A 22,295-nucleotide genomic window follows, 5' to 3' on the forward strand; every position below is an offset into this window, starting at 1 on the left:
TATCTTACTGTGCCTAATTTACAAATTAAAGTTTATCATAGGTAGGTATATAGAGGAAAAACACAGTATATATAGGGTTTGCACTATTTAAGGCTTCAAGCAGCCACTGGGGATCTTGGAACGTATCCCCCACAGATAAGGGGGACTACTGTATCAGACACGTACTGACACTGTACACTGAATAATAAACATGAATATACAACCAAAAGAAGACTGCATAACCCCAGCTGGATAAGTGAGAAGGGATCATCTGATAGGTGGAGAGATTAAATGTATGGCCCATAATAGTTCCTGCTAATCAGCTACAGGGTGGCAACTAATGACTTAAGTTCCTTCTCTATGGCCACTGCCAGGTTTCTCAGGGAGTTTCCATCTATCTCCTAGTGTCTAACGCCACTCAAGCAATGCACCATTCACACTGGTAAATCCCAAGCACAAGGCACAGGGTAGACAGGGCAGTTATAACTTTATTGAGGTTCTTTGTAATTAAAATGCTTCAGAGTAGAGACCACAGTCTGCAGGGAAAGCAGACTCCTAATGTTTCCTCCCAACCACCCATAAATGGAAGTAGAATTTGGTTGATTCCTCATCTCCAGTTTCAGTGGCTAAGGGGTAATGGATGGAAATGGAGAGAATGACTAAGAGGCAAGGATGAGGGTCAGTCTTAAAACCAAAAAATCCTGAAGGGCTTCAACTTAAACCAGCCGAAGTTGGTTTTACAGCTGTTCTTCACCCAGTTCCAGCCAACCAGGAATAAGTTAAATATCATTTTGCCACCTCAGCTAATGACAACAGTAGCAGCTTTCCAGAATTTGGGCCTAGTTTGCACCAGTTCCCAACATCACAGCTGCCAAAATGACAACGGAGATTTTGGAACAGCTCTTCTACCCTCTCACTCTTCTCCACGGGAGGGCTGGGCTTCACCCCGGGGTTCAGTCCATCCGGCAGCCTTCATTTCCGCTTCTTCTCCTGTGTGCTGGTGAACCAAGAGTCTAGGAGCTTCTTGCTGTAGTGTAACTGCCAGGCATGCACTTGAACTGCCAGCACCAACACCAGGTACATGACGGAGACGGCAGAAAACCCAAAGAGGAAGCGGTAGGCCTTGCCGTGGCGATAGAGCTGCTGTGCGGCAGGGAACATCTCCATGCTGCCGTAAATGAGGGGGGCGATGGAAAAGAGCCCCATGCTGATCATGGAGAGCACCAGGTAGCTAATGTTGTTGCGGGGGAAGGAGAGGAGACCTAAGAGGGAGGGCACAATGCTCAGCAAATATGGGTACTCCCACTGATAGGGCATGGCCACCTGATCATGTGACAACAGCCTCAGGTGTCCCACGCTCATCTTGGCAACCAGCAGCAGCCATAGGACCAGATGCACGTAGATCAGCTTCTTGATTTCATACTTGAGGGTCACACTGTGGGGCAGAGCAGAGGGAGAAGTTCCTTTCATTCAAAATTTTCTGACCAACTATATGCCAGGCAAGTATATTGGACAATAGAATCTGAATGTGAATAGGATCTAGTTCCTGCCTAGAGGCTGGGCACCAGGAACAGAAGAAAAATTACTAGCAAACGAACTGGAAGAGCTCTAGTAAATATATGTTGCAAGGTACATGGGATCCCAAAAAGCAGTAAGCAATTCTGCGTGGGAGGGGACATCTGAGAAGGCCATTTAGAGGGTGATATTTGAGCTCGGCTCTGAGGGATGAAAGGAGATGGGCGTTGGGAATTGCACGCAGGCAGAAAAACACAGGCATTTGTGTTCCAAGAAAGCCAGTGGTTGGGTATGGCAGGAATACATCCTAGGTGGGGAGGGGAGTAGCAGGGTATGAAACTGCAATGTCTATGAACAGTCGGTTTAAAGGCAGAAGAGTAACTGGGTTGTGTTTAGAAAGATGACTGACTGCACCCTGGGAGTATAGCACAGAGGAAGGAGGTATGGGCAGTGAGGAAACCAGCTCAGGCTGCTCATCCTTCTCCTGCTAGAGTAGACGGTTTCATTGAACGAAGTACATTATTTCTTATTCTTCTAACTCTCTCAGGTCCTAAATGTATCTTCTTCGCATCCTGGAGGACAGTCTCTGCTCTCCACAGGCGTCAAAATACTTGCTTGGGCTGGGAGGTGCCCTTAGGCAGGGATCTTAAGAACAAGAATGGAGTGAGGGTCCAATGAGCTGGTCGTTATTTAAAACTCTGGAGAGGAAGATGCAAAAGCATTCTGGAAGCGTTAAACGGATTTAAGGGGGTTAAATGGATTTAAGGTGGAAAAATCTTTTTAAGTTTTTTTATTTTAAAAATATTCATTATAGAAAGTGTGAAAAGGTAGGAAAGTCAGTCATCTCTCGACTGCAAGATTCATGAAGACAGGAACCAGTTTTTTTTGTTTTGTTTTGTTTTGTTTTGTTAATAGGCTTTTTTATTGAAGGTGTAATATGCATACAAAGACCAGGTCTGCTTTTGCTCACTGTATCTTCAGTGCCTAGCATAAAATGCCTACTGGGTAGGAGCTCAGTAAATGCTGAAGGGGTAATGGAGAAATACCCCTTACGTGGGGGTGTTTATAAAATTCATTTTAGGCAGGGAAAGGCTGGCCTTTACGGTCTACATCCCCCAAATGCATCAGCTACCATGTATTGGGCAGACTCGATTCTGTGCTAGAACTTAGGCTACGCCCTTTACACGAATCATTAGCTCACTAATTCTTCACCCAGCCCTTAAAGGTCGATTCCTTTTTCCCTCTTGCAAGTGAGGAAACTGAGGCTCAACTAGAAATTAGGTTCCCAAGATCACACAGCGGGGCCGGCATCACCACCCCTGGCGCCCAGGGGGGTCTGCACCCTCCCAAGGCACCGGGTGGACCAAGGGATGGACCCATGGGAGCGACTGGGCTTTCCAGGGCTGGGGACAGGCCCCGGGCCGTCCCGGGAAGGGGGGACGTGGCAGGTGAGCGTGGACTGGCTGGGGAGAGGAGCCCGAGGCCGGGGGCGTCGCTTCCCAGGCCCGGCGGGCTCCGGCCGGGAGGAGGCTTGTGTGCGCCTCGCCTCGCTTCATACCTCATCTGGTAGTGCATGGCGACGCGCTCCCGGTGCTGAAAGTCGCTGCCGTCAGTGCCGGCGGCTCGCGGGCCTGCCCGAGACGCCATTGGCCTGGCCCTGCCCCGAACCCCGGCGTCGTTCGCGGAGCTCCCCTGCCGCCCGCAGACCCTCTTCACGCCGGCTCAGCCCCGGAAGCCCAGCCGTCACACGGGCCTGTGGAAACAACTTCCGGCCCCTCTGTCTCAGGAGGACCGACTCTGTGGTCCGTCTCCTCCCGCGCACGCGCACGCGGCCCCCCCGGCCCCGCCCCAGCCGCCTCTCGGAGCAAGAAATTGACCTCGCCCCCTCCTCCCCGCCGCGGTCGTCTTTTTGCCGCCTGCCAGGAGCAGAGCACTTTTGACCACTTTGACTTTCTTAAACTCTGTCCCCACTTCATAGCTGGGGACATTTTTTATTAGCACTTTCCCTTTTTAAAACTCTAATATGAGTTAAAGAGGCCGCTGTGTGTGTCCCCCCCCCCCCCCCCCCCAGATGGGGGAACTGATGCTTGGGAGGGTTCTGTGACTTTGCGAGCGCACATCACACAGTCACGAAATATCTATCCACGGATTACATAATTGTTGCAAAGAGAAAACGGTAACTTTGGAGAAAACTTGTGCGAATCCCTTTAACCAAGTAATCAAAATTAATTTGACCACTAATGGCAAACCACCACTTGTACCTGCTGATACACAGCATCAGTTCTGTGATATTCCTGCCAGAGATACTTAACCTGCATCTAATCATGATGAGATGACAGATGAATTCAAATTGAGGGACACTCTGCAAGATAACTGGGCTGTACTTTTCAAAAAGGTCCAGGCCACGAAAGAAAAATACATTATGTAGAGGAAGAAAGTTAAATGATGGCTTCCAGGGGCAGGGGGAGGAGGGAATGAGGAGTTGTTAAAGAGTAAAGAAATGGAAAGGAAGCCGGCCAGGTGTGGCTCAGTGATTGAGTGTGGTCAGGAGGTCAGATTTGGATTCTAGGTCAGGGCATAAGCCCTGGTTTCGGGCTGGATCCCCAGTAGGGGACATGCAGAAGGCAGCTGATCAATTATTTTCTCTCTACCCTTTCCCCTGTGAAATCAATAAAAATATGTGTGTGTTTTAAATATCAACAAAAACATTTTTTGAAAAAGAAATGGAAAGGCAGACAAAAAAAGTTCTGGAGATGAATGTGGTAATGGTTGCACAGTAATGTGAAAGTACTTAATTTCACTAACTGTACACTTAAAATGGTTAATTTAATGTTACGTACATTTTATCCCAACAAAAAAAATACATAAAATAAAATTTAGTTATGTTATCTGAAAGAAATGAAGCATCTTTTTATATGTTTAAGGGTCATTCATATTTCATTTCCCTGAACTGTGTTCATATTCTTTGCCCATTTTTCCACTATGCTGTTGATCTTCTTAATTTATATACAGATAGAAGAGGGAGGAGAGAGAGAGAGAGAGAGGCTGGCCTCTTGTTTATAATACTAGTTGCAATATATTTTTCCTCTTCATTGTGTGTCTTTGACTTTACTCCTGATATTACAAGTTTAACATGCCGAATATTTTTAATGTAGTTGCATGTATAATTTTTTAAAAAATATATTTTATTGATTTTTACAGAGAAGAAGGGAGAGAAATAGAGAGTTAGAAACATCGATGAGAAACATCAATCAGCTGCCTCCAGCACACCTCCTATTGGGGACATGCCTGCAACCAAGGTACATGCCCTTGACCAGAATCAAACCTGGGACTCTTCAGTCCGCAGGCTGACGCTCTATCCACTGAGCCAAACCTGTTAGGCCATAATTTTTTTTAATTTATTGAATTTTATTTTTTAGAGAGAGAGGGACAGTGCTAATGAGAGAAACATTGATGTGAGAGTCAAACATCCATTGGCTGCCTCCTGCTTGACCCCCACCGAGGATCGAGTTGCAACCGGGGCATGTGCCCTGACTGGGAATCAAACCAGCAGCCTTTCATGCACAGGACCGCACTCAACCAACTGAGCTGCACTGGCCAGGGCCAATGTATACTTTTTTTTTTTTTACTTCTCAATTCTGAGTCATAGATAGACCTTCTCAACTCCAAGGTGTCTCGAAAATAGTGTAAAAGCTCAATAAATGCTGTTGAATAAATAAATTCAACTGAGCCAAAATCATCCTCTTCTAAGCACAGTGAAGAATCTTCAGGTTCATGGAGCCATTCTCTCATTTCTTCACTCCACCTCTACCCACCCACCTCCCAGCCCTCCCCTCTGGCAGATATTCTCTGTCTTTGACTTGTGGTTATCTTTGTCTTTATTGTGTACACAGTCCATGATGCACCCGTGTTCGTCAGGGCCAGACTGCTTCTGAGTCATCCATTCACCTATCACGGGACACCAAACACACGTTCAATAAATGCTTGAGGTGTGACTGTCCAAGGGAGGGCCTGCAACTCTTTCCCCAGGTCTTTCTCCCTGAAGTATTTGTTTATAGTTTTCTTTTTTAAACTTTTTGTTTTATTATTATTTTTGTTTGTTTGTTAATCCTCACCTGAGGATATTTTTCCATTGATTTTTATTTTTTTTCTTTATTGATTAAGGTATTACATATGTGTCCTTATCCCCCCTATTGCCCCCCCCCCCCCCACACTCATGCCCTCACCCCCCTGGTGTCTGTGTCGATTGGTTAGGCCTATATGCATGCATACAAGTCCTTTGGTTGATCTCTCCCGCTTACCCCCACCCTCCCCTACATTTCCTCTGAGGTTTGACAGTCTGATGGATGCTTCTCTGTCTCTGGATCTGTTTTTGTTCATCAGTTTATGTTGTTCATTATATTCCACAAATGAGTGAGATCATGTGATATTTATCTTTCTCTGACTGGCTTTTTTCGCTTAGCATAATGCTCTCCAGTTCCATCCATGCTGTTGCAAATAGTAAGAATTCCTTCTTTTTTACTGCAGTGTAGTATTCCATTGTGTAGATGTACCACAGTTTTTTAATCCACTCATCTGCTGATGGCACTTAGGCTATTTCCAAATCTTAGCTATGGTGAATTGTGCCGCTATGAACATAGGGGTGCACATATCCTTTCTGATTGGTCCATTGATTTTTAGAAAGAGTGGAAGGGAGAGGGAGAGATACACAGAGAGAAACTTCGATGTGTTGGGGATTGAGCCTGCAACCGAGGTGCCCTTGACATGTCCGTGACTGGAATTGAACCCAGAACCCCTTCAGTCCACAGGCCGATGCTCTATCCACTGAGCCAAACCGGCTATTTATACTTTCCTTCTGGCTCTTGGCCTGCCTTAAAGTTCAGTGATGTGTGTTCCTGTCTCTTCATCCTGCCCATTCCCTTCTCAAATCCTTTTGATGTTTCCTCTGCCTGGGGAGAGCGAGTAATGTCTCCCCACAGGACTTCAAAATCTGGCTTACAGGCCAAGGCAGAATATGTAGACTGAGTATTTGTGCCTCCCCCCCTCCGTCGTTATGCTGAAGCCTCATCCCCAATGCGATGGAATTTGGAGGTGGGGTTTTCGGGAGGTGGGATTAATGTCCTTATAAAGAGACTCCCTCTCTCCTCCACCATGGGGAGGACACAGAGGGAAGAGGGCTACGAGCCAGGAAGCCAGTCCTCAGCAGACCCTAAATCTACCAGTGTCTTCATCTTGCCAGGCTCCAGAATTGTGAGAAATAAATTTCTCTTGTTCATAAGCCACTAGTATATGGTATTCATTTATTGCAGCCCAAATGGACTAAGTCACTCCAGGGCTTCAAAAGACTGGTTTCTCACCAGTCAGGATTTAGCTGAAAGCTCCCCTCCCCTCAGACGTTCCTAACCCCAAGGCCAATCTAGCTCTCCAGCCACTTGTTATCATATCACCTGGTTTTGTTTTCTTCCCAGAACATCATTATCTGACATTATTTTATTTGCATATTTGTTCATGGTCAGAGTTCTCCCCCCGCCTCCAGTAATGTCAGCTCCTTGAAGTGTGAGACAAGGCTGCCTTGTTTCCTGGTATATTGTCAGCCTCTAGGAAGGCTGGCAGATAGTAAGTGACTAATAAATAGTTGTTGAATGAATGAAAGATGGTTTCCTGGGAGCTCCTTCAGGGAAGGATTGGGTCTAAATAATAATAATATAATAATAGTTATAGTTATAATAGCTATTTATTGAGCCTGACAAATGTACTAAGCTCTACAGCAAGTGCATCTCATGATTATCTCATTTAATCTTTAGGACAACCCAGTGGGGTAGGAGTTACTAGTATCTTTAATTCCCATTTGTCAGATCAAACTGAAGCTTAGAGGAGTTTCATCACACAGCTAGGGCTAGACTGCTGATTTTCGAAGTGTTGTACCTAAGGAGCCACAGCTTCAGCGTCACCTAGAAATCTGTTAGAAATACACTTTCTTAGGCCCCACCCCAGACATACTGAGTCAGAAACTCTGGGGTGGAGCCAGCAATCTGAATTTTAACAAACCCTCCAGGTGATTATGATGCACTAGTGTGAAAAACCCTGTGAAAGACGAGCTTGGATTCTTATTTATTTATTTATGTATTTATTTATTTGTTAATCCTCACCTGAGGATATTTTTCCCATTGTTCTTTCAGGGAGAGAGAGAGAGGGAGAGAAACACATCACATCACTTGGATGCCTCCCACATGTGCCCCGACCAGGGGCAGAGATCGAACCTGCAACCCAGGTATGTGCCTTGGACTGGGAATCAAACCTGAGACCCTTTAGGATGTGGGGCTGAGCTCTAACCACTGAGAAACCGGCCAAGTCTTGGACTTTTTTCTTTTAAAAAGAATGCTTTTATTGATCTTAGAGAGAGGGAGAGGGATATAGAGATAGAAACATCAATGAGAGATACATGGATTGGCTGCCTCCCACACACTCTCTACTAGGGATTGAACCTGCAACCCAGGCATGTGCCTGACTGGGAATCGAACCAGGCACCCCCTGTTCATGGGTCAACGTTCAACCACTGAGCCACACTGAGCTGGACTCTTTTTAAAAAAACTGCATTATTGAGATTTAATTTACATACTATACAATTCTCCCATTTAAGTATACAATTCAATGGGTTTTAGTACACTTACAGGGTTGTGCAACCATCTCCAAAACAAGTTATGATTAGATTAATGGATTATAACATTTTTGACTCCTCTGAAAGAAACCCCTTATCCATTCCTCTCCCATTACCCAGCCCCAGCCCTAAGCAACCACTAATATATTTTCTACCTTTATAGTTTTGCCTGTTCTGGATATTTCATACAAATGGAATCATAAAAATATATATGTGATTTGCTGTGAATGGCTTCTTTCACTCTGCATATGTTTTTTTAAAGTTCATCCATGTAATAGCATCTATCCTTTTTATTGACAAATAATATTCTATTTACGGATATACCACATTTTTTTTTACTCATTCATCAATTGATGAACACTTGGGTTGTTTCAAATTTTTGGCTATTGTGAATAATGCTATGAACACTCATGGATAAGTTTTTGTATGGTTATATGTTTTTATGTCTCTTGGATACTATATATATGCACATCTATCTATCTTTCTTTCTATCTATCTATCTGTCTATCTATCTAGGAGTAGAATTGATGGGTCATAAATCTTACCCTCTAAATCACTACACATTTCAGCTAGTCTGCTAGTCTTCGTCTCTGCTATTATTAAATAATTATATCATTAATAACACCAATATTCTATTAAGTGTCTTTGTTGCAAAGCCCTTTACTTTTATTTTTTTTAATATTTTTATTGATTTCAGAGAGGAAGGGAGGAGAGAGATAGAAACATCAATGATGAGAGAGAATCATTGATTGGCTGCCTCCTACACGCCCCCCACCAGGGACCGAGCCTGCAACCAGGGCATGTGCCCTTGACCAGAATCGAACCCGGGACCCTTCAGTCCGCAGGCCGATGCTCTATCCACTGAGCCAAACCGGCCAGGGCACCCTTTACTTTTATTAACATAAATCCTCACTCAATCCTTTGACACAGGAATCATTCTTCCCTGTAGTACAGGGAGAGAAATTGAAGTGCACAGGCATACGGCAATTTATCTGCACTCAGACAGCTAACTCGGGCAGTGCTGGAGCCACAACTCACGTGGGCTTGTTTTCTGTGCCCTCTGTGCCTGCTGCCATGTCCTGGGCCAGACCCTGTCCCAAAGCTGTCGTAACATGCCTCCTGCCCTCCTTTGGGGCATTTTCTGGAAGTTAGATTGGCCTGAAATCCCAAGGGAGAAAGCTGTACACTCACTCCCCATGCTCTTTTCCCCAGCTGGCACTGAAGGCCAGGGGAGGGGCTTCCCCCGGGAGCTGGAAATAAAATGAAGGGAGGGCTGAGCTGAGCAGGGCAGTACTATAAGGAGGTTAGGAGACTGTGAGGGGGAGGTAAGGAGTTTTTTGTTTTGTGGTGTTTTGTTTTTTGGCTCTTGGAGAGCAGGTGAGGTGGGGCTTGGCAGAGTTTTGCTATGGATAGGGAATGGGAGTGAGGAGTGAGGCCCAAACAAGCAGACTTGGGTAGTGAGCTTTCACAGGCAAGGCAGGTCTGAGGAGCCCCCTTCCCCACGTCGTTAGAAGGAAAGAGTGATTTTACCTGACTGTGGAGGGGGCTTTTCTTCCATGACTGCTCCTTGAGCCCCTTATTCTGTGCCAGGTCCTTGCTGTGCTGAGGGCTAGGATTAGGGAGAACATCTCAGGGCCAGGCACCCCGTGCCTAGGGGGCTAAGACAGAAATAGACACTTGGCTAAGAAGTAGGAAGGGCAGGTAGAAGGGGAAATTCTGTGAGCTGTGTATGAAGGCTTTCCAAGGAGTGGAAAGCAATGCAACTAGGGCTTCAAAGCTACAAACATTTAGCTCTGGGCCAGAGGAAGGCATTGCAGGTGGAGGGGACTGCCGTTTGCATGCTTGGAACATGCAAAGCTGGAGCAGAGAGGTTTAGGAGATAAAGTGGTAGCAGGTGAGCCCAAAGCTGTCAGCTAGAGCTATACTGTCCAGTATGGTTGCCAGGAGCCATAAGACACCATGGCTATTTAAATTCAGTTAGCATTAAAAATAATTACAAATCCAGCCCCGTGGGCATCCTAGCAACATTTTAAGTGCTCAATAGCCACATTGGGCGAGTAGCTATGGAAACAGAGAGAACAGATGTAGAACATTCTCCATCATCTCACAAAGTCCCTTTAGTCAGTGGGAAGCCTCAGGAGGGTTTGGATTGCTCAAGGACCTACGGGAGAGAGCAGGCTTAGCCTGGGCTGCCTGGCCTGTGAGGCCTGGCCTGTGATGTCTCTGGACTACAGCTGAGGGAACAGTCCCCAGCAGTGTGAGGTGGTGTGACTCACCTCCTGCCAGCATAAAGTGGACTCTGCCCCCAGGGACAGGAATTAACCAGCCCGGGCGTCTTTAGCTCCAGCTTGGGATCCCTGATCAGTGTGAGCAGAGCCAGAGTCAGAGAAACATGGAGTGAGTGGTACTAGGGAGGGTGGAGCAGCTGAGTGGGGCTGAGCCTGGGCACTGAGGGGGTCTCCAACTTGGTCACAGTCGGTGTGCACAGGGCTGGACAGAAAAAAGGCTGGGGAGGGTGTCTGTGAATTGAGAGGGGAGAGCAGGGTGGAAGCTTGCTGGATGGGGGTGGGGTGGTTTTGTGTCAAATGATGAGAGAACGGAAACCCTCCCAGTCCACGGTATTGAGCTGTTTCTGCTTCCTTCCCAGGTCCAATGCAGTCCAGCTGACGAGGATGGAATACGCCATGAAGTCCCTCAGCCTTCTCAACCCCAAGTCCCTCTCCAGGTGAGGAGAGCTGAGGGTGAAAGGGAAGGGGAGCTACCTGTGAGCCATAGGGCAGAACTTCTCAAATTTCAGTGGCACATAAGTCACTTGTGTATCTTCGTAAAGTGTAGATTCTGATTCAGGGGCTCTGTAATGGGACCCAAGATTACCACTGTGCTTGTGCTTTCATTCTTGATCTCATTTCAGCCTCACCACGACTTTGAGAAGTGGGGATGATTATGCCAAATTAATAGACGAGGGAACTGGGGCACAGAGTGGATGCTTTCGATTACCTAGCAAATGGATAGTGGGGCCAGGATTCTAACTTTGCCAGCCTGTCTCCAAAACCCAGGTTCCCTCCACTCCTTTGGTTCTACATTGTGTTATGTCAGAGTACAAAAACACCTTACACTGACGTCAGCTTTGCCACTTTATCTCACTTTACAGGTGAGAAGAGTGAGGCCAAGAGAGGAAAGTGGAATTGGGGGAATGTGGGGTGGGTCTTCTATCACTCCGTTCCCCCTCATGGTCTGAGAACCCCCAGAGTCAATATCACTTGAGACACATAGAATCTCACACTCCACCCAGACCTACTGAATCAGAATCTGCATTTCACCAAGATCCCCACAGAACTTGCATGCCCATTAATGTCTGAGATGCACTGATGTGGCTGACTTTTGAGTAAGACTATCTAGAGCAGGCCTGGTAGGTGGTAGGGGAGGAGGAATATGGTGAACTCAGCCTACAGGGATTGCTATGGGGTGAGAGCTGGGAAGCAGCAGGCAGCTTATTCTAATGCCCCAAACCACCCCCAGGTATGTGGCAGTGAGCACCTCGGTGGTCACCCAGCAGCTGCTGTCGGAGCCCAGCCCGGAGCCCCTCAGAGCCCGGCCCTGCAGAGTGAGCACCCAGGACCGGAGTGTGCGGAAGGGCATCATGGCGCACAGCCTGGAGGACCTCCTCCACAAGGTGAGGGGCGGGCCTGACCTCTGCACAGCCCAACCACTGGGACCTTGGCTCAGAGTTGGCCCTGCCTGCTGCCTCTGTCCTCCAGGTCATGAGCTGCAAGTTCAGTAAGGATGAAGTTCATGGCTCATATGGCGAAAAGATTTCCTTTCTCAGGCCAGGTCAAGTGGGTTGGTAGTGCTTGCCTGGAGTGCTGTCCAGTTGATTAGTGTTGTCTGTCTGTTGACAGGGGGAGGGCAGTATATTGCTTTCCTATATCAACATCAGTGGTATTTTCAGAGCATAATTGCTCCCTGGAAGGATCCTTAGGTTGCCTTTTACAGTCGTTCTTAAACTTGTAGAAGTGCCTGGAAGCTGGGGAAATGGGCAAGATTTTAGACATTCCCTTCTCCATCCATCTCCTCCCTTCAGCCAGGGCAGTTCTCCTCAGTCTGTTTCCTATACTGACCTTCCACGTAAGGATTTTTTAATAGCTGTAGAAGACTTTTTCAAACTGTTAACCAGGGAAGCTTCCAGGGGAGAAAACCAAGGATATACAATGCTTGTGGATGGTAGTCACAGCAGGCAAGAATGACACCCTTCCCCATTTCCAGCTTCCTCTCCACTGCTTGGGGTTATCTTCCTCCGTTGCCCGGCCTACAGCCTCATCTATTCTGGCTCCATATTAGTCATGTGCTTCACTGCCTCACTAGCTTACCAGCTCCAGGGGGTGGGACCCTGCTCATCTGCAAGTCCAGGTGCCTGACACAGAGCAAATGTTTGAATTAGGCTTCCAATTACTAGTCTGTTTAACATATAGAAATCATAGCTCGCCCTAGCTGGTTTGGCTCAGTGGATAGAGCATCAGCCTGCGAACTGAAGGGTCCCAGGTTCAATTCCAGTCACGGGCACATGCCCGGGTTGCAGGCTCCATCCCCAGTAGAGGATGTGCAGGAGGCAGCCAATCAAGGATTCTCTCTCATCATTGATGTTTCTATCTTCCTCTCCCCTCATGTCTGAAGTCAATAAAAAAGTATTTAAAAAAATCATAGCCGACCTAACCCTCTATTCTAGGTTCTCTCCCCCATTTCTCTGAATTAGGTCCGTTCTTCCTGGAAGCCAATTTCCCCTCCCTTGTGAGGCTTCCGGTTGTGCCAGGCTGCATTTCTTGTACCTTGAATCAAAAGGGCTCTTTCACACTTGAGTCTAGACTCTGCACTATTTTTCACACTGAGGTTCAGGGACCACCTTATGCATTACAATGGCCTTGTTAACACACGGCTTCCCAGACTTCTTCCCCTGAGACTGATTAGGTCATGAGTGAGGCACAGGAATTGTCATTTTAGCAGATTCTTCAGGAGATTCTTATAGCCACTGAGTTTGGGAATTCCTAGTCAGAGCCCTAACTGCAGAGGATGCAGGGAGGGACAGCTTTCTAAGATGGACCATAGGTCAGAAGTGAAGTCTACTTGGAATTAGGAAGACATCCTTCTATCTAGACTAACTTTCCAAATTTGGCAACAGAAAGAAAGGAGCAGAGAAAATGAGGGGCGAGAGGGTAAGGAGATATGGTTGGGAAAGACCAGGGTATGAAGTCCTTTATTTGGCCATGGCAAAGAACAGTTGGGTTTCATGTTAAAAGATAAGCTCTAGCTGGTTTGGCTCAGTGGATAGAGCGTTGGCCTGTGGACTGAGGGGTCCCAGGTTCAATTCTGGTCAAGTGCACATGCCAGGGTTGCGGGCTTAATCCCCAGTAGGGGGTGTTCAGGAGGCAGATGATCAATGATTCTCTCTCATCATTGATGTTTCTATCTCTCTCTCTCCCTCTCCCTTCCTCTCTGCAATCAATAAAAATACATTTTTTTTAAAAAAAGATAACAGTAAGCCATTGGAGGATTTTTTAAAATGAAAACTAATTTTGAAACAATCTCAAACTAACAAAATTTGCAAGAGCAATGAGACTTCCTGAAGCACTTGAGAGCAAGTTGCCGACCTAATGCCTGTCATTCTTGGATACATCAATGTGTGTTTTCTCCAGACAAGGATATTCTCCTATATAATCACAATACAACCATCAAAATCAGGCAAAATACAATATTATATATACCATTTGATCTTGATACTACATTCAAGTGTTTGCAATTATTCCAATAATGTGCTTTGTAGCAAAAGGACCCAGGTCAGGATCAAGTATTCTATTTAATTGTGAATCTCTCTTTTTTTAAAAATTTTAATTTATTGATTTTAAAGAGAGAGAGAAATGAAGAGGAAGAGACAGAGACATTGATTTGTTGTTCCATTTATTTATGCATTGATTAGTTGATTCTTGTATGTGCTCTGACCGGGGATTGAACCCACAACTTTGGTGTATTGGAGGATGCTCTAACCAACTGAGCTACTGGCCAGGGAATTGTGCATCTCTCTCTCTCTCTCTCTCTCTCTCTCTCTCTCTCTCTCTCTGCTTAATCCTCACCCAAGGATAATTTCCCATTGATTTTTAGAGAGAGTGGGAGGGAGGGAGAGCGAGAGAAACATTGATGTGAGAGAGACCTGCACCAGGGAGAGACCTGCAACCCAGGTACCTGCCCTTGACCAGGAATCAAACCCGCCACCCTTTGGTGCACTGGCTGATGCTCTACCACTGAGCTACACTGGCCAAAACTGTGCACCTCTTTAGTCTCCTTCAGTATGAAACAGTTCCTCAATTTCCTTGACATTCATGACCTTAACTATTTTGAAGATTAAAAGCCAGTTATTTTGTTTACACTTCTTTAGTTTAGAATTATTTAATTGCATACAATTTTGATTTGTCACATTACTGTTTAACTTTGAATATTTGAATAAAAAGGTATGGTCAGGGCCCTGGACAAGTAGATCAGTTAGTGGGAGTGTTGTCCCAAATACTAAGTTTGAGAGTTCAATCCCCGGTCAGAGCACATACAAAAAAAAGTGGAACAACAACTCTCTCTCTCTCTCTTTCTCTCTCTCTCTCTCTAAGTAAAAAAAAAAGTTTTTAAAGGTACAGTCAGGCTTCTCTATATAAAGTTATTATTTTTTCCTTTCTGTTAATTATTTTCTAGGGAAGTACTTAGCACTAAGTAAAATCTCATTCTGCATCTAAACTTCAATTTATTTACTTACTTATATCAAAAAGGACTCAAGTATCCCCACTTAAATGAGATATAAGGATGGTAACAGATTATTTATTGATGCTCAAATTGTCCCAGACTTGGCCAGTGAGACTCCCTTCAGCCCTATTTCTGTGTTGTGCTTTCTGACTTTCTAGCACAACAAGGTACTACAGGCTCATCTTGTACTCTTCCTGCCCTAGCCCTAGGGTTCACCATTTTTTCTAAGAAGGTCTGCTTCATTTTAGTGAAGAATGGTATTCAGAAACCAAGATCTGGGAGCTAGGTGTGTTCATTGCTGTAGCTGTGTTGCTCATCCCAGGCCTATATTAAAGGATTTTAAGCAGAAAAATATGTTCTCTAACAAATCCAAGAAAAGTAAAGTGAAAATTCTACTATTTCCAAGAGAACTAATGGTGTGACTGTGACTGTCCTAAATAGTCTATCCTTATATATAACTTAAATGGGGTTATGTAGTATAGAGCTGACTTTTCATCCTATAACATGTCATGGGTCTCTTTCCATTTTAATTAGTATAGTATAAATTTTAGTAAATGCACACTATGGACTATGGACTCTGCCAAATGACGTATATAGCATTTCTTATAATCATCACCTTGAGGGAGTTACAATTATTCCCATTTTCTAGGGGCAGAGGCCAAGTTTATTCACTGGGATTTAAACCTAAGCTATCATCTCACACTTTTGCATTTAATTGTTGTGAGGGTCCTAATGTACTTGCCTCAACTTTTTAGATTATGAAACTAGTTTAGAGAAATGAGGTGACTTAAGTTCAGAACAATGAAATAGAGAAGCTAGAATTCAAACCTATGTCTCTTTATCGCTAGAGTTGCACTATCCAATGCAGTAGCTACTAGCTATATGTGGTTACTAAATTCTTGAAATTTATCTAGTTGAAATTGAGATGTGTTTACATATAAAGTGCATATAAGATTTTGAAGACTTAATATGGAAAAAATGTAAAATCTTATAATTTTTTATCTTAGTTATATATATTTTAGATTGAATTAAATATATTACAAGTAATTCCACCTGTTTTTATTTTAAAGTGGCTATTAAAAATTTTATTTATTTATTTATTTATTTATCCTCACCAGAGGATATTTTTTCCAGTGATTTTTAGAAAGAGTGGAAGGGAGGGAGGGAAAGAGAGAGACACACACATCAGTGTGAGAGAGACACATCAATTGGTTGCCTCTCTGAAGTGCCTAGACAGGGATCAAACTTGCAACCCAGGTACATGCCCTTCAGTGCACTGGGTCGAAGCCCTATCTACTTAGCAACCCCGGCCAGGGTATGCTATTAGAAAATTCAAATCAATGGAATAGAATTGAAAGTCCAGAAATAAACCCATGTATCTACGATCAATTGATTTTTTTACAGGGTGCCAAGACTATTCAATAGAGAAAGAATACTCTTTTCAACAAATGGTGGTGGCACAATGCGATAACCACCTGCAAAAGAATAAATTAGTATAGTATAGTGTGGATCCCTACCTCACACTATGTACAAAATTAAGTCAAACTAGATTAAAGAGTTAAATGTAGATCTAAAACTATACAACCCTTAGAAGAAAACAGAGGTGTAAGTCTTCATGACTTTGGTTTCTTAGATATGGCACCAAAGCACAACGAACCAAAGGGGGGGCGGTGGGGATTTGTTTTGCATCAATAGACACTATGAAAAAATGAAAAAGACAACCCACAGAACGGGAGAAAATATTTGTGAATCACATATCTCATAAGGATCGAGTATCCACGCTATATAAAGAACTCATAACTCAATAATAAAAAGACAACCTATTTAAAAATGGACAAAGAGTTTGAGTGGATGTTTCTGTAAAGAATGTAATACAAACGGGTAATAACACATAAAAATGTATTCAACATCTTAGTCATTAGGGAAATGTAAATCAGAATCACTTCATTCTCAATAGCCTGACTAAAATAAAAGATAGACAATAACAAGTGTTGATGAGATTGTGTAGAAATTGGAATCCTCATACATTGCTGGTGGGAATATAAAATGATGCAGCTCCTTTTGAAAACAGTTTGGTAATTCCTTAAAAAGTTAAACATGGAGCCCTAACTGGTTTGGCTCAGTAGATAGAGCATCAGTCTATGGGGTCCTGGGTTCGATTCTGGTCAAGGGCATGTACCTTGGTTGCAGGCTCAATCCCCAGTGGGGGGTGTGCAGGAGGCAGCTCATTGATGTGTCTCTCTCATTGATGTTTCTGGCTCTCTATCCCTCTTCCTTCTTCTCTGTAAAAATCAATGGAATATATGTATTTTTTAAAAAGTTAAACATGGGGTTGACTATATGACTCAGCAGTGTCACTCCTAGGCATACACCCAGGAAAACAGGAAATATATTTTCACCCAAAAATTTGTACATGAATAATCATAACAGCATAATTGATGAATCAATTAAAAATGTAGTATATCTATATTTTAGAATATGATTCAACCATAAAGAGGAGGGAATCATGTTGCAACATGGGTGAACCTTGAAACATACTAAGAAGCCAGTGTAAAAAGACCACATAATGGCCCTAACCGGTTTGGCTCAGTGGATAGAGCATCATTCTGTGGACTGAAGGGTCCCAGGTTCGATTCCAGTCAAGGGCATGTACCTTGGTTGCGGGCACATCCCCAGTAGGAGGTGTGCAGGAGGCAGCTGATCGATGTTTCTCTCTCATCGATGTTTCTAACTCTCTATCTCTCTCCCTTCCTCTCTGTAAAAAATCAATAAAATATATATTTTTTAAAAAGACCACATAATGTATGATTCTGTTTACATGAAATGTCCAGAACAGCCAAATCCTATAAAGTAGAAGTTGTTATGGGTTGGGAAATGGGGAATGACTACTAATGGGTACTGGGTTTCTTTTGATTCTGAAATTAAAAGTGGTGGTGGTTGCATAAGTTGTGAATGTAGGGGAAAACACTAAATTCTGTACTCTAAAAGGTCAAATTTTATAGCATATGAATTATATCTCAATAGAAATTTACACATGTAACTTCCATTATATTTTTACTGGACAGCACTCTTCTAGAATATTAACCATGATGCCAGGTACCAAGAGATCCCACAATACAGTCTTTGGATGGTGATCTCACAGAAAGAGCCTGAGCTGCAGTCCCATTCCATAGACCCTGGGCCACTTGTTCTTTCCCTCTGATGTGATGTGGGTCTTCCCCATACCAGCTCTGTGGCTGCGTGGGGGTGGCAGAAGCATCACTAACCTTGTTCCCCAGGTCCGGGACACCCTGATGCTGGCAGACAAGCCCTTCTTCCTGGTGCTGGAGGAAGATGGCACAGTGGTAGAGACAGAAGAGTATTTCCAAACCCTGGCAGACGACACAGTGTTCATGGCCCTCCAGAAGGGGCAGAAATGGCAGCCCCCATCAGACCAGGTGAGGTGCCACTTGTGGAGGGAGAACATGGGAATCAGAAGTCCTTGAGGGGTGCCAACCACACACTTGTCTTGATGCAGGGCTCTAGGTACCAACTCTCCCTCTCCCGTAAGCCTGCCAAGAAGATCGACGTAGCCCGAGTAACCTTTGACCTGTACAAGTTGAACCCACAGGACTTCATTGGCTGCCTGAATGTAAAGGCAACTCTCTACGGCACATACTCCCTTTCCTACAATCTTCACTGCTATGGGGCCAAGCGCGTCATGAAGTGAGTGAATTGGGATTCGCTGGGGGCAGGGTGGGTATGCAGCAATGGGAGGGCCCCTATCTGCTCACATGGACCTCAGCCTTTTAGGGCCTGGAAATGGTATTGATGCTGACAAAGCATGACAGCATGTGCTAGATCTTACGGCTGAACTAGTGCTTTACATTTCACTCATGTATGCCAAAGGGGTACACATACTCCTCCAGGTAGAACTGGGATAGATTTAGTTTTTCTAATTACCTTCTATTATAACAATTATTTTTTTTTCACTTAAAATGCTAAGTTTTCCTAAGTAGTCTTCTAGTCAACTGTTAAAAATAAACATGTGTCAAAGATTTTATTGAATTCACTAATTAATGAGAGAAAAGAAGTTACAATCAGTTCCAGGGAGAATTCAAAACCTCACCTATATGCATGTCCATCAAGAATGCTGAAATAGCCCTAGCTGGTTTGGCTCAGTGGATAGAGTTGGACTGCGAACTGGAAGGCCCCAGGTTAGATTCTGGTCAGGGCACATGCTGAAGTTGTGGGCTCGATCCCCAGTAAGGGGAGTGCAGGAGGCAGCCAATCAATGATTCTCTCTCATCATTGATGTGTCTATCTCTCTTTCCCTCTCCCTTCCTCTCTGAAATCAATAAAAATATATTTTTAAAAAAATGCTGAAATAGCCCTAACTGGTTTGGCTCAGTGGATAGAGCCTTGGCCCGAGGACTGAAGGGTCCTGGATTCTGGTCAAGGGCATGTACTTTGGTCATGGACTTGATCCCCAGTAGGAGGTGTGCAGGAGGCAGCTGATTGATGTTTCTCTCTCATCCATGTCTCTAACTCTCTATTCCTCTCCCTTCCTCTCTGTAAAAATCGATTAAAAAATACATATTTTTAAATATATTTTTTATTGATTTCAGAGAATTTCTTTTTTTTTATTAAATATATTTTATTGATTTTTTACAGAGAGGAAGGGAGAGAGATAGAGAGTTAGAAACATCGATGAGGGAGAAACATCGACCAGCTGCCCCCTGCACATCTCCCACATCCCCAGGCACATGCCCTTAACCGGAATCGAATCCGGGACCTCTCAGTCCGCAGGCCGACGCTCTATCCACTGAGCCAAACCGGTTTCGGCGATTTCAGAGAATTTCAAAGTATTTTTATGTGTAGATGTTTATGGCTCTAATTGTCTTTCTATCCCCCACCACTACCTCCATCTGAATTTATTTATTTATTTATGTATTCATTTATTTATTTATTTTTAGAGACAGAGGGAGAGAGAAAAAAAACATTGATTGGTTGTTCCACTTATTTATGCATTCATTAGTTGCTTCTTGTATGTGCCCTGACCGGGGATTGAACCCGCAATCTTAGCATATCGGGACTGGCCAGGGCTTCTACCAGAATTTATTGAATGAAGGTAAATAGAAGACAAGTTTTAATATCAACCAGGAAGTACTTATTTTCCTTTTGTTTTCCCCTCCCTGACCCCCTCCCTGATCCCCCCTGGGACTGACACCACTAGTGACTCTCATCTATCTTTTAAAAAGATTTGGCTAAGAACTTAGTTAAAATGGTCAAGCATTCAACTAGTTACTCTTGGCCCCACATTTCCCCTACTCTTCTACACATCAGACCCCATGTTAAGTGATTTATGCTATTTCAACCTCCTAACCCTGTGTGGGATCACTATGATCCTAGGGTCTACAACAGATGTTGTGAAGGGCAGAGTTATGATCTTCATGTTTTGTAGATCAATATAACATCATCTACATAACATGAGATGTTAGATCATGTTATATTGGTTAGTCCAAGTAGTATTACAAAAATAATAGGTCTTGTTGGACCCAAGGGTCTCGGGTTAGATTCCTGGTCAAGGGCACGTACCTTGGTTCTGGTTCAATCAGAGTACATTCGGGAGGCAACCAATCAATGTGTCTCTCAGGTCAACGTTTCTTTCTTTCTCTCTTCCTCTCCTTTTTCCTCCCTTCCACCCTCTCTAAAAATCAATGGAAAAAATACCCTCCGGTGAGGATTAAAAAAATAAATTAAACAAACAAATAAGTAAATGACCTTGTTAAATGAGCTTGAATTTTGGACATCTCAATTAAGGTACAATTGCAGGTAATGCCTGTAGACCCTTTCCCATTTGCTGGGGGAAGGCAGCATCTGTTCCTATTTGCATATCACTCTGCAAGTTTTGAAATTAGTAAGGGAGCATGGGGGAGGAGCATTTAGGAGATGCAGCCAGGAGTTTTCTCTGTATTTTAACTCTGCTGCCTTCTCCTTCCACCCAGGGAAGCTCTTCGCTGGGCCCTCTTCAGCATGCAGGCCACAGGCCACATGCTGCTGGGCACCTCCTGTTACATGCAGCAGCTTCTGGACGCCACAGAGGAGGGGCAGCCCCCTAAGGGCAAGGCCCCATCACTCCTCCCGACCTGTCTGAAGATACTGCAATGAAGGCCCAAGTCCTCAAAGGCCCTTCTCCAGCCAAGGACTAGCCTGGGAACCCCATGCTCAGCTGGTAGCGCCCACAAGCCTGGCAGTTAGAGAGTTTCTTACCTCCCTACGTCTCCCTCACCCACACAGGACTATGAATGTGGAAGCAGGGGGAGGGCTGGAAGCCTGGGATGGGATGGGATGGCCAAAGGAGAGTTGAGGGTTTTTGTCCGGGCCGAGCTCCTCCCTGTCCAAGGTAGCTTAGCTGACCAAGACTGGTCGCCAGCAGGCTAGGCACGAAGTCTGCCCCTCGGCTGCCGGTCCTCACATGCTGTACTTTCATCACACTCCCTACCTCCTGGCCCCCATCCCTAATACTCCTGAGTGAATTGTCAGGCCCATTAGTATATGATATTAGAGAGTTGGCAATAAATGGTTCATGCTGATACATCTTTGCCTGTGTTCTTTGGAGATGAGGGAAGGTTGGACAGGTCTAAAGGAAAAGAGGAATCTATTGTCAAACCAGTCTCCAAAATGTGGGGTTACAGGAAACAGCATTTTTTCTGCCAAAAATGTCTGCTGAATCAGAGACTTGAGCAAACCATATAATCCATACACTAAGTAACAATTTACAAAAGAAATTTGCCTATCAGAAGGGTTTTGATCGGCAGGGTGGGATTAAGGCACTCTTCTAACTTCTCACTGTTGCATTTTATTACAACCTTTTAAGTGTTTAGGACTCAGTGGTCGGCAAACTCATTAGTCAACAGAAACAAATATCAACAGTACTTCTTCAAAATAGACTCGCCCAGGTCGAAAACCGACTTCTGCGCATGGGCCACGAAGTTTCAATCGCACTGTACTCGCGCCCGCATGTGGTATTTTGTGGAAGAGCCACACTCAAGGGGACAAAGAGCCGCATGTGGCTCGCAAGCCACAGTTTGTCGACCACTGGTTTAGGTGGTAAAGCACTAACCACGCTGTAACACAGCTCTCAATCAATGCCTTCCCTAGCTTGGCAGACAGTTCAGAACTTTCAGCCTCAGGATTTCAAAACGAGCTGTTAGGTAGACACAAAGAATATTAATTTCTCATCAGTGTGAGCTGGCATTTTTTCAATATAGGACAACTCAAACAAAACAAGCAAGAAATGTTTGCAGGTGACCATGCTTTAGTCTGTAACTCTCAGAGTCAACAAAGTGTCATTTCTGACCCTTACTTAAAGTCTATTTGGGTT

The 22,295-nt window shown here is 44.5% G+C and overlaps 2 protein-coding genes across 4 annotated transcripts; one reads left to right on the top strand and one right to left on the bottom strand.

Moving 5' to 3' along the window:
• Nucleotides 1-447: 447 nt before the first annotated feature.
• Nucleotides 448-3,256, bottom strand: JAGN1 (jagunal homolog 1). The gene is made up of 2 exons (XM_070390612.1): nucleotides 3,053-3,256; nucleotides 448-1,414 (listed from the first exon to the last, which is right to left on the bottom strand). Exons 1-2 carry the CDS (start codon nucleotides 3,139-3,141, stop codon nucleotides 952-954), a joined length of 552 nt encoding a protein of 183 aa, XP_070246713.1. The 5' UTR covers nucleotides 3,142-3,256; the 3' UTR covers nucleotides 448-951.
• Nucleotides 3,257-9,402: 6,146 nt separating this feature from the next.
• Nucleotides 9,403-21,506, top strand: CIDEC (cell death inducing DFFA like effector c). 3 transcript variants are annotated; one of them, XM_070390614.1, is made up of 6 exons: nucleotides 9,403-9,477; nucleotides 10,800-10,877; nucleotides 11,672-11,825; nucleotides 18,208-18,366; nucleotides 18,447-18,634; nucleotides 20,917-21,506. In XM_070390614.1, exons 2-6 carry the CDS (start codon nucleotides 10,825-10,827, stop codon nucleotides 21,077-21,079), a joined length of 717 nt encoding a protein of 238 aa, XP_070246715.1. In that variant the 5' UTR covers nucleotides 9,403-9,477; nucleotides 10,800-10,824; the 3' UTR covers nucleotides 21,080-21,506. The 3 variants fall into 3 exon arrangements, with proteins under 3 accessions (XP_070246715.1, XP_070246716.1, XP_070246714.1); XM_070390615.1 differs by having other exon boundaries at nucleotides 9,465-9,529; XM_070390613.1 differs by lacking the exon at nucleotides 9,403-9,477 and adding an exon at nucleotides 10,444-10,549.
• The last annotated feature ends 789 nt before the right edge of the window (nucleotides 21,507-22,295 follow it).

The sequence above is a fragment of the Myotis yumanensis genome, unplaced genomic scaffold, assembly GCF_028538775.1.
Source record: "Myotis yumanensis isolate MYYU_CA2020_CCGP unplaced genomic scaffold, mMyoYum1.0.hap1 SCAF_14, whole genome shotgun sequence".
Taxonomy (NCBI): Eukaryota; Metazoa; Chordata; class Mammalia; order Chiroptera; family Vespertilionidae; genus Myotis; species Myotis yumanensis.

Coding starts and splice junctions, on each gene's coding strand:
- JAGN1 (XM_070390612.1), bottom strand. CDS start 3,141: ATGGCGTCTCGGGCAGGCCCGCGAGCCGCCGGCACTGACGGCAGCGAC. Junction 1,415..3,052: donor GCCATGCACTACCAGATGAG/GTATGAAGCGAG, acceptor TCTGCCCCACAG/TGTGACCCTCAAGTATGAAA.
- CIDEC (XM_070390613.1), top strand. Junction 18,367..18,446: donor GGCAGCCCCCATCAGACCAG/GTGAGGTGCCAC, acceptor GTCTTGATGCAG/GGCTCTAGGTACCAACTCTC. Junction 18,635..20,916: donor GGGGCCAAGCGCGTCATGAA/GTGAGTGAATTG, acceptor CCTTCCACCCAG/GGAAGCTCTTCGCTGGGCCC.